This window comes from Narcine bancroftii, chromosome 6, assembly GCF_036971445.1.
Source record: "Narcine bancroftii isolate sNarBan1 chromosome 6, sNarBan1.hap1, whole genome shotgun sequence".
NCBI classification, from domain to species: Eukaryota; Metazoa; Chordata; class Chondrichthyes; order Torpediniformes; family Narcinidae; genus Narcine; species Narcine bancroftii.
This window is the reverse complement of record NC_091474.1, coordinates 80,369,756-80,382,222: the sequence shown is the minus strand read 5'-3', so window position 1 is coordinate 80,382,222 and position 12,467 is coordinate 80,369,756. Positions and strand designations below refer to the sequence as shown.

Genomic DNA, 12,467 nt, shown 5'->3' with positions numbered 1-12,467 from the left:
ACAAAAAAATCTTAATGAGCCCCGAGATGACAACAAGTGATGGGACCATTAGAAGTGCCGTCATGGCAACACCAGCTCACCGTAACAATCTGAAACACTAAACCATTGCAAATATAAGAAAGAAAGACTTCATCTAAAATTAAATTCCTGCTGGTATCCCAAGTGTGCAATTTAGCAGGTCTCTGAGCATAACAGGCAGAGGAACAAATTAGATGTAGGGGCTTTAAAATGTAAGCTTAATTATTTTGGTAATTTTAAATCTCCCATTCATCATCATCTGGGAAAATGTCCACTCAATTTTTTTTGTGCAGGTTGGGGATTTTATTAAAGGAACACATCTTTTGAAGGTTGAGCAGACTATTTTGTCCTTCTCAGATAGGGAAGAAAGCTTACCCTTATGTGGTGCACTGTTAGGCAGAATGAGACACACACAAGGTAAAGACTGTACAACAGGCTTTAATCCACAAATCCTCCACAGAGCCAGGCTGGCTGTAGCTGCAGCAACTTGGTGTAAGGCCTCGGGAGGCCAGAGGGTGATTGACACCCGACCGGATGGGGCTTGATCCCTTCAGGCCAACTGATTGGCAACCGGCCAGGTGTTGTCCTGTCCCCCTATACACCTGCAGGTACAGAGGTTACCCCCTGCAGTAGGCCGGCAGTGGACCACCTCACCTTAAACCCCCAAAAGTGCTTTGCTATAAGATGAGAACAAGCCTGTGCCACCGATATGCAATTGCATTTATTTGCAGAGCTAAATCAAGGTTTAGACTACGAGAAAATAATTAAGTATCCTGGTACCATCTGTCTGCTGGGCACTGCTACAAAGCTTGCACTGTAAACTCAGGTGTGAAATGGAACTGTATTACATCAGATGATAGCTGTCAGATGGTAATTATGATATATAATCTGCAAGTTTCCGGAGAGGCCTCCAGGAATTAAGAAATCTGTGCTGGTACCATGGAGTTCCACAAAGGCAGATTGTGCCTGTCTTCAGAATGCCATTTTACTTCTGTGTTTTATTCTGGGTTTTTTTTTCTCCTATGTGGTTGACAATTATTTCAGTTCCTATAATTCACTACAGGCACGTCGTTGCAAGGAGAGGGTCTGTGCTAAACTGGGCTGCCAATGTGGTCTTTCAACAAGTGTTCCTTTGAGGATTCCAATAGTGTCAGGATGGTCTCCCGAATTTCATACCCCCACCCCCCCCCCCCCCCCCACAGAGGATCGCGAGCAGACTGTTAATGCTTACAGATGTTGTGATCCTTCTGTCAATATTATCTGGGCAACTTGGACAATGCAGCAATATTTTGAAGTATCTGTATAATCAGGGGTTAGTGCGCCATGTACAAGTACTTTTAAGGAATCCTGGATCATCGCTATTAGCAGGAAGTGTTTCAACACTTTTGTGAATTAGTCTTGATGGACAAACAGGTCTGCGGGGACAGGGTGATCAGAAAGGCCTGTTCCTGTACTGTACAATAGCAAGTTTATTATTGGTGGTCCGTGGTGAGTAAAGAAATTCTGAAAGTGGCCTGAAAATTTTAAAACGGTTGTAAAAACACAGAAGTGCCAGAAGAACTCAGCAGGCCTGAGCCTTTCCTCCAGAATTTCTGGTTTTACTACAATCACAGCATCCGCAGACTTTCATGTTTTACTCAACAAAGGTTGCAAACCTTTCAAAGCCCTGGAACACCTGGACAGAAAAGATGCATTCATCAGAATGTTTCTTATCAAACACAATTTAGCATTGAACACCATCATCCCATCAAAACTGATCAGCAAACTCAAAGACGTAGGACTTAACACCCCAATGGATCCTGGATTTCCTCACCTCCAGACCACAATCAGTGAGGATTGGTAAGAACATCTGCTCCACAATCTCCATCAGTACTGGAGCACCACAGGGCTGCATTCTTAGCCCCTGCTCAACACACTTTACACCAATGACTGTGGCCCAGTACGACAATTACACCATTTATAAATTTGCAAATGATACATTGGTAGTGGGCTGCATAAAAGAAGGGGATAAGTCCACATACAGGATGGAGATTGAAAATCTAGCTGAATGGTACATTAACAACAACCTCACACTCAATGTTACCAAAACCATGGAGCTGATTGTTGACTTCAGGAAGGGAAAACCAGAGGTGTATGATCCAGTGATAACTGGGTGAATCTGGGTGAGTAAATTTAAGTTCTTGGGGGGGGTCACTATCTATCCTGGAACCTAACATTCTAATAGTATCTTGAAGAAAGCATGTCATCACCTCTACTTCCTCGGGAGTTTGCGAAGGTTTGCTTTGACATCAGAAACCCTGGCAAGTTTCAACAGAGGTGTGGTGGAAAGGGTGCTGACTGGCTGCTTCGCAGTCTGGTAAGGGGACACCAATACCCCTGAATGTGAAGTTTTCTAAAAGGTCGTGGGCACAGCCCAGAACATTATAACATCTCCCCAGATCAAGAAAATCTACAGGGAATGCTGCCGTCGGAGAGAAGCAGCAGTCATCAAGGATCCGCACCACCCAGCACACGCTCTGTTCTCACTGCTGCCATCAGGAAAGAGGCGTAGCTGCCCAAGACTCGCACCACCAGGTTCAGGAACAGCTGCTACCCCTCCACCATCAGACTCCTCAACGAAAAACTCAATCAGGGACTCATTTCACTTACTTTTGCACTTCATTGATTTAAAAAAAACTATTATACAGTAAGTTTTCTTACATTGTGTTATCTGTTTACGTGTACAGTTTTTAATCGCACTATCAATTCTGCCTGGTCCTCAGGAAAATGAATCTCAGGGCTGTATATGATGTCACGCATGTCCTCTGACAATAAATCTGAACACATTCATGTTCCAAATGTTATACGTCCACTCCCACCAGGCCATCCACAAACATACATACATCTTTGGCACTCCCTTGGGATTGAGGAAGACTTGCTCCCACTCTAATTTTGAAGTAGCTGGTGAGGGTAATATGGAAATTTCAGACTCTTCCAATGTAAGCAGAGGTAAGCTATGGTATGTCTTAAACAGGTACACGGATGAAAGAAAAATAGACGGTTATGGACAGTGAGGGAGGAAAGGGTTAGATTGATGGTGGAGTAGGTTTATATTGGTCAGCACAACATTTTGTATAAAATATACACAGTGTTCCAGATTCAACTTGTGTTCAAACTCGCACAACCCCCAGGCAGTAGGGTTGAGGTGAAGGAAGTAGCTTCAAAGACCAGCATTTCCACAGATTACAATCCTCTTCTATAGTCCCTGTCTCCACCTCTTCCTCTGGCAACCTCTTCTGCATTCAAGCAGAGCTGACAAACAAATGAAGAATACACTCATTCATTTCTTTCAGCCACACCATGAAGTCGACTTTCTTTTTATTATTCACTCGACACAACATTGCATTCCTCAACTCCCCAAACACCGCCCAGCTAAACCCCTCTGACCTTCTCGCTAGCTCACTGCCACACGGGCGATCCTGACACTCTCCTCCTGACGAAGGTAAGAGCACAACCACGACATACCCACCACCATCTGTGTGAAGTGGGTACCCCTCAGGTTCCTTTGAACAACCAAAAGAACTGCTCACAGTAACCATCCAAGCCTCTTGTATTCATAAAATTATATTTATTGACTTGTATACCTGAATATGTATTGTTTGTCTGTCTGCGTGTTTTACATCGAGGACTAGGGAACATGTTTCATCAGGTTGTCCTTGTGCAATCCATCAGATGATTTGGCTTTTAAGATATTTCCCTCTCATATTTAATCTTTTTTTTTACAACCTTAATGCAGAATTTCTTTGCTGCATCACTAAAGGCCTTCATTTTAACCAGCAATATTCTCCATGGGAGAGCCACATTAAAGGGATTTCAATTGTCACAGCACCAAAGGCAAGGTCAGCATGCAGCTGCCCAATAACTTCAGAGACCTGTTTAATTCTACTATGTGCTACATGTGGTGTTTGCATGTTTTCCATATGACAGCATTTGTTGTTCTTCAGATTCTCCCCATTTCCTCTGCATCCCACATAATTGCTCAATGGTTCTCAATCCTTTATTTTCCCCATTCACATACCACCTTAAGTGATCCCTTACCAACCTCAGAGCACCTATGGCACAGGATGTATGTGAGTGGGGACAAAAAATGGGTGTGAACCATTGATCTAGAGGGAACAACAGAAATGCAGAGAGAATAAAATGAGTTTGCATAGGATCATTGTAAAAAAAAAAGGTGTTTGATGGACAGTGCAGATTGAATGGGCTGAAGGGCCAGTTATCGTGCCCCATCTCCACCACTCTTTGGTGTGAGTGTGAAGTTAGAGTATATGTGAAAACAGAATGCAGAGAAGCAATGGATTCACAAACAGGTGAGGGTATCTGACAGCAGAAAGCCTGAGATAGGCTGTATCAATGCAGAGGCACTGGACTGTTCTTTGTGTGGCCAGAAATGGTCAGTTTAAACACAAAGTTTGATCACAAAAGTGTCATTTAGCTCAGTTACTGCCCAAGAACTATCCAGCAGCATATTCAGACATAAAAATATCCTGACAGGCTTCAAATGACCTGGTAAAAGAGACAACGGTGGTTTTATTTAAAATCCTGTGATTACGGGGTCTGGGCCCAAGATGGCGGCATCTATGATTGGCAGTGGCCTCAATGGGTTACAGACTCCGGGACAGCAGAGGAATGGCACAGGGCACCAGAAAACAGGGAAACCAACAACCCCCGTTTGAGAAAGAGAAGCAGAGGAGATGACCCACGGGATGGTGACCTGTAGCGGCGGACCAGCAATGGGTTCAGCGGATGAAGAACAGGCAGACCGCGGGCTGCTGGTAACTGTGGTCAAAGGATTCACTCCAGGCCGCGGACTGCCGTAGATTGGCTCAAGGGGTACCAGGGATCGTAATCGGGATGTGAAAGGGTGCTGAGGGCGTTAAAGGCTACCTGATTGTGTTGGAGGTTCAGATCTAGAATTCAGGTTGGCCAATGTTTTTTAATATATTTTTTTATTTTTCACACTATGAACCATATCAACCAAAATATGAACAAATGTTTCTCACTAAATTTACACAATAGTCTTTTCTCCCCTTTTTTTCCCTCTTTCCCTACCTCCCCTCTACCCACCCCCCTCCAAAACCCATAAATATTCAACATATACAATACAATAAAACCATAAAACAATATTTTCACACAAAGGAAAATAAACAAGAAAAATGCTCCATCTATTTATTACACACTGAATCTAGTCGTTTTGTCTTATCATCATTTTCATTCTCATTTTAGGGGATGGAGATCGTAGGCAAGCTCTCTCTGATATGTTCCATGTATGGTTCCCAAATTTGTTCAAATAATGTGACTTTATTTTTTAAATTGTATGTTATTTTTCCAATGGAATACATTTATTCATTTCCATGTACCATTGCTGTATTCTCAGGCTCTCTTCCATTTTCCAAGTTGACATGATACATTTTTTTGCTATCACTAAGGCTATCATAATGAATTTTTTTGCACTTTATCCAATTTGAGGCCTAATTCTTTACTTCTTATGTTACTTAAAAGAAATATCTCTGGTTTTTTTGGTACATTATTTTTTGTGATTTTATCTAGTATCTGATTTAATTCTTCCCAAAACGTATTTACTTTCGTACATGCCCAAGTTGCATGTAATGTCGTTCTCATTTCTTTCTTACAGTGAAAACATCTATCCGATAATGTTGAATCCCATTCTTTTTAATATTTGAGGCCCACCTCACTGACAAAAGGCAAAGGAGGGAAAACCCAACACCCAACCCCAACCAACCAATTTTCCCCTGCAACCGCTGCAACCGTGTCTGCCTGTCCCGCATCGGACTTGTCAGCCACAAACGAGCCTGCAGCTGACGTGGACTTTTTACCCCCTCCATAAATCTTCGTCCGCGAAGCCAAGCCAAAGAAGAAGAACCAATTATACTGTATCATGCGTAACCTTGTGTTTATTGTATTCTTCATAGTTCCAGAACATAACTTTTCCCACACTTCATTTTTTATCTTTATGTTTAGATCCTTTTCCCACTTCTGTTTAGGTTTATAGTTTATTTCATTTTCCTTATCTTGCAGCTTAATGTACATGTTGGTTATAAATCTTTTAATTATCATTGTGTCTGTAATCACATATTCAAAGCTGCTTCCTTCAGGTAATCTCAAGTTGTTTCCCAATTTATCCTTTAAAAAAAGCTTTCAATTGATGATATGCAAACATTGTACCATGAGTTATTCCATATTTGTACTTCAACTGTTCAAATGTTAATAAATTATTTCCAAAAAATAGTTTTCTATTCTTTTGATTCCTTTTCTCTCCCATTCTCTAAAGGAAAGGTTGTCTATTGTAAAAGGGATTAGCGGATTTTGTGTCAATAGTAATTTTGGTATTTGGTAATTCATTTTTTTTCTTTCTAAGTGGATCTTCCTCCATGTATTAAGTAAATGATGCAGTACTGGTGAGTTTTTATATTGCACCAGCTTTTCATCCCACTTATAAAGTATATGTTCTGGAACCTTTTCCCCTATTTTATCTAGTTCTATCTTAGTCCAGTCTGGTTTTTCCCTTGACTGGTAAAAATCTGATAAATACCTCAATTGTGCGGCTCTATAATAATTTCTAAAATTTGGTAACTGTAAACCACCTTGATTATACCTCTCTATTAATTTATCTAACGCTACCCTTGGATTCCTCCCCTTCCACAATAATTTTCTTATTATTCTCTTTAGTTCCTTAAAGAATTTTTCAGTTCAGGGAATGGGTAATGTTTGAAATAAGTATTGTATCCTTGGGAACACGTTCATTTTAATGCAGTTTACCCTCTCTATCAATGTTAGTGGTAATTCTTTCCAATATTCTAAGTCTTCCTGCAATTTTTTTTATTAGTGGCTGATAATTTAGTTTGTACAAGTGGCTTAAGTTATTATCTAACCTGATCCCTAGGTATCAGATTGCTTGTGTTTGCCATTTAAATGGTGATTCTTTTTTAAATTCTGTATAGTCTGCATTACTCATTGGCATCATTTCACTTTTATTTGCATTGATCTTGTACCCTGATATTTCTCCATATTCCTTCAATTTCTTATTTAATTCTTTTACTGATCCCTGTGGTTCTGTTAGGTATACTATGATGTCATCTGCAAATAAGCTGATTTTATACTCCTTCTCCTTTATTTTTATCCCTTTTATTTTATTTTTTATTCTTATTGGTTCTGCCAAAGGTTCCATTGCTAAGGCGAACAATGAGGACATCCCTGTCTAGTTGACCTGCTTAATTTAAAGTGACTCGATCCATATCCATTCACTGTTACCTTCGCCAACGGTCCATTATACAATGCTTTAATCCAATTTATATATTTTTCTGGTAAATTGAACTTCTGTAATACTTTAAATAAGTAATTCCACTCTACTCTGTCAAAGGCTTTCTCTGTGTTTAGAGCAACAGCCACTGTCGATTTCTTATTTCCTTGAACGGCGTGGATTAGATCAATAAGTTTACAGATATTGTCCGCTGTTCGTCTTTTCCTAATAAAACCAGTTTGATCTTGTTTTACTATTTTTGGTACACAATCGGCCAATCTGTTTGCTAATAATTTCGCTATTATCTTATAGTCTGAATTAAGTAGAGATATTGATCTATATGATGCTTCCCAGTGTTTGGTATTACTGTAATTATTGCTGTCTAACATGAATCTGGCAAGTTTTGTGTTTCTTCTACCTGGTTCATTACTTCCAGGAGAGTAGGAATTAATAACTCTTTAAATGTTTTATAAAATTCTATTGGAAATCCATCCTCTCCTGGTGTTTTATCGTTCAGCAGCATTTTTAATATATCTGTACTTCCTCTATTTCAAATGGTTTTATTAGTTTGTTTTGTTCCTCTTCTTGCAATTTCGGCAGTTCAGTTTTAGCTAAAAATTCCTCTATTTTATCATTTTTCCCCTCGTTCTCAGTTTGATACAATTGTTCATAAAATTCCTTAAAATTTTGATTAATCTCTGTTGGGTTATATGCAATTTGTTTGTCCTTTTTCCTTGATGCCAGTATTGTTCTTTTAGCTAATTCTGTTTTAAGTTGCTGTGGAGGAAAATCTGAACACAAAGGGTTCACCCATAAGTTGCTTACAAGAACATACAAGAGTCATTTGCATACTGCTTAAGTGGAGGCAGGGAACCTCAAGGTTGCGATTTATCTGCAGACATGATAAGCTTTGGAATTCTGTGAAACAATGATTAAATTATTGCCAAATGTTGACAACGATAAACTATTGTCAGGTCGACCGCAACAGGAAGCCCACATGCAGGAATGCACTGCCATTTATTGTATATAAACTCTGTTAAAACTGGCTGTGAGCAAAGCAAGCTCAGGCTGGATGCTGGGCATACTCTCCAAGATAACTTTCTAATAAAACTCTTCCGAAGCGTTATCCTGGTGTCGGTAGTTGATTCTTTCTCCGCAACAGTTGCCAGGCTAATATTTTATGTGTTTTTTCTCCCAGTTTGTAATACTTTTGCTTTATTTTCATTATGTTCTTCTCCACCTTGTACATTTGTAATGTTACGTATTTGATTTTTTTATCCGCCAATTCTCTCCTTTTCACTATATCATCCCTTTTTACTCATTCCTTTTCTGTACTTACTATCTCTCTTTCCAACTGCTCTATTTCCCGATTGTAGTCCTTTTTCATCTTAGTCACATAACTTATTATCTCCCCTCTAATGAAGGCTTTCATTGCGTCCCACAATATAAATTTGTCTTTCACTGATTCCATGTTTATTTCAAAATATGTTTTAATTTAGCATTCAATAAACTCCCTAAATTCCTGTCTTTTAAGTAGCATGGAATTTAACCTCCATCTATATGTTCTTGGTGGGATGTCCTCCAGTTCTATTGCTAATAACAGGGGTGAATGATCTGATAGTAGTCTAGCTTTATACTCAGTTTTCCTAACTCTCCCTTGAATATGGGCTGACAACAAAAACATTAATCCTTGAGTAAGTTTTGTGCCTACTTGAATAATATGAAAATTCCTTCTCTCTTGGGTGTTCCCTCCTCCGTATATCCATAAGTTTCATTTCCTGCATTGATTTAACCATAAATTCGGCTACTTTATTCTTTTTACTTGTCTTTTGTCCAGTTTTATCCAACATTGGGTCCAAATTAAGGTTAAAATCCCTTCCTATCAATATATTTCCTTGTGTATCTGTAATCTTCAAAAAAAAAATCCTGCATAAACTTTTGATCCTCCTCATTAGGCACATATATATTGAGCAAATTCCAAAATTCTGAGTATATCTGACACTTTATCATTGCATTACCTCCCTGCTGGATCTATTATTTCCTCCTCTATTTTGATTGGTACATTTTTGTTAACTAGTCTGGCTACACCTCTAGCTTTTGAATTATATGATGCTGCCATTACGTGTCCTACCCAATCTCTCTTTAGTTTGTTATGTTCTGCTTCAGTTAGATGTGTTTCCTTCACAAATGCTATATCTATTTTTCCCTTCTTCAATAAATTTAGTAGCCTCTTCCTTTTAATTTGGTTACGTAATCCATTAATGTTTATAGTCATATAGTTTAACATGGCTATCTTATATCTTGCATACACCTCTTTTCCTCCTCTTCGCCACCTCCATCCCCCTTTTCCCCATTTTCATCTCTTAGTTTTCTTTTATTACACTTAATGTACGACAACATATTTAAGACACAAAGTACCCCCGCAGTTCCCACATCCACTAATACCTTAACTCAAAAGATCCCCCCCTCTCTGAGTTGCCCTATACCCCTTGCTAGGCAATCACAACTCCCCTTTTCATTTGGATTGCGATCTTGTTCGCAGCGTCAACTGATTTTGCAGTGACAGTTATTTCTCCTCCCCCAAGCCCTCTCCAGAAAACACTTTTTAAAATAAAAATACATATAACAAAGCTCTCTCTTCCCCCCCCCCACACTCCCTTCCTTCCCTTCTCTTTTCCCTCTTTAGTTCTTTACATATACATTGTTTTTACATCTTTATATATACTTTATTGCTGTTCTTCATTCTTGTTACATCTCTTCATCTCTTCTCCTGTCCTGCAAACGTTCTGCGAATTCTTGCGCTTTCTCTGGATCCAAGAACAGTCTGTTTTGCTCCCCGGGTATAAATATTTTAAGCATGGCTGGATGTCTTAATATGAATTTGTAACCTTTTTTTCATAAAGTTGATTCCACTGTATTAAATTCCTTCCTCCTCTTTAGAGTTCAAAACTTATGTCTCGGTAAAAAAAAATTTTGATCCTTGTATTCCAATCGTTTATTATCTTTAATTTTATTCCTTGCCCGTTCCAGTGTATTTTCTCTTGTTGTGTATCTCAAAAATTTTACTAAGATGGATCTTGGTTTTTGATGTATCTGTGGTTTTGGAGCTAATGCTCTGTGTGCCCTTTCTATTTCAATTTCTTCCTGCATTTCTGTCATTCCCAGGACCTTCGGGATCCATCCTTTTATAAATTCCTTCATGTCTGTGCCTTCTTCACCCTTCTTCAGGCCCACTATTTTTATGTTATTTCACCTACTATAATTTTCCAACATATCAATTTTCTGAGATAACAACTCTTGTGTCTCTTTAATTTTTTTTGTCACTTTCTTCCAATTTTCCTCTTAAGTCGTTTACTTCCATTTCTATAGCCATTTCCCGCTCTTCCACATTCTCTACTCTTTTCCCTATTTCTGTCATTACCGGTTCTAACCTTTGCATGTTATCTTCTGTTCTTTTCATTTTTCTTTTAATGATGACCATTCTTTTAGTGATCTCATTTGTTCTTCAAAAAAGACTTTATCTATATTCTGTTCATCAGTTTTACCTTTTATTTCTTTGTCCATCAGTTTTACCTTCTATTTCTCTGTGAAGATCTTGGTCTTCTTCCTCTTCTTCTGTGTCTATATCTGTGTTTGTGTCTTCTTCTCTTTGTGACTGTGTCTCTTCTATTTTTCCTGATGAGCTGCTTGTATCTCTTTGTCGGGCCTCTCCTTGCTGGGCCTCTTGTTGCTGGTCCTCCCCTCCTGGGCTGCTCGTCTGTTATGCTTCCTGATGTTGGTTTTCTTGTCGGTCTTCCCTCCATCTATCTCCCACGTCTGTTTCATCGCTCCCTCTTCTGCTGTCTTCCATGTCCTCCAGCTGAGAGCCCTGGTGTTGGGTGTTCCTCAGCTGCTCGCTCTGTGATAGCCCTCCCCTCTACTGAGCCCCCCCCTCCCAGCCCTCCCCTCTACTGAGCACCCCCCCCCTCCCACTGGTGACCTCTTTCTCCTTTGATTGCACAGGCGTAGTTGCGCACTTTTGTTTGGCTCTGAGAGTCATTTTTGTAGTGGACCGGCTGGTGGGTCGTGACTCTGCAGGGCAGGCACTGACCTCAAGGGTCAGGTGTTCTGCCTCCACAGCATCCTGTTCCTTCGTGCAGGTAAGGCCTTCTTTTTTCTTCGGCGACTTTTCTACGTTTTTTTCCAGTTGTTTTTAATTTCTCCTTCTTGGAAGCCATCTTATTTCTCTTCTCTGTATCTTTATCTTCTATTTTTTTAATATTCTATTTTTGTTATGCTTTGCTTTTTCCTAACTTTTTTTCTATTTTCCTGGAGAGGGCTGGTTTTCCCAACCGCCTACTGCTCCATTACGCGACTCCTCCCCGGGTTGCCAATGGTTTGGACTGGATGCAGTGTGTGCCTCTGCGAAGGCTGCATGACCGCTGAAAGCATATCGATGGACACGGAGACTCTGGGTGGGGGGGAGGGACTCTCTTTTGCTTCTCTTTCTCTGTCTGTAAGAGGTGCCCGGCAATTTCTGCTGATGGCAAATCTGTCTACCTTACGGCACACTAAAGCAAATTTTGTGCAATATTACACTGTTTTTAATCTGACAATAAAAGAATCTTGAGAAATGCTTTCTAATTGTTTCATTGCCTTGTCCTCTGCCCTCTTGAATTCATTCCACTGACCAGAGCTAAAGCCATAGTTCAGCCACACACTGAGGAGCTGAACCAACCTAAAAAGGTACATCATCTCCTCCTGTATGCATGCTCGGACCAATAGAGATCTTACCTTGAGCAAATCTTTGGGGAAGTCTTGGCCATCATTTAGTCCTTCTAGATTTGAGATGAAGTCAGAGCAAGACATCCTCTTGCCAATATTCTGGAATCAGGAAAGGAAAAGGGGTCACACACAAAGCAAAGGCCATTTATACAAAAATGTATCTTCTTTCATTTGGCTGTTTGTGGATTTTTGTGCAACTCGGACTTAAAAAGGAAGGGACAGAGTGGTTTCTCAGTGGTGAAAGGGGCTGCGCATGCACTGCACATTGGGTTCTGGAGAGCTAAATTTGATTCTCATCTCCGATGCCCTCTCTGTGGAGTTTGTACATTCTCCAGCTTCCCCTGAGTGCTCTGCATTCTTCCCCCAGCCCAAAGATCTGTTGGCT

The 12,467-nt window shown here is 40.0% G+C and overlaps 1 protein-coding gene across 4 annotated transcripts in view; it reads right to left on the bottom strand.

Moving 5' to 3' along the window:
* The window catches only part of LOC138736266 (PH and SEC7 domain-containing protein 1-like), a 165,283-nt gene that overhangs the window by 46,119 nt on the left and 106,697 nt on the right, over nt 1–12,467 (bottom strand). For all 4 annotated transcript variants that reach the window (XM_069885488.1, XM_069885489.1, XM_069885492.1 and 1 more), the window contains one exon: nt 12,092–12,181. In XM_069885488.1, the coding sequence (XP_069741589.1) occupies nt 12,092–12,181 (90 nt within the window). The remainder of the gene's footprint in view (nt 1–12,091; nt 12,182–12,467) is intronic.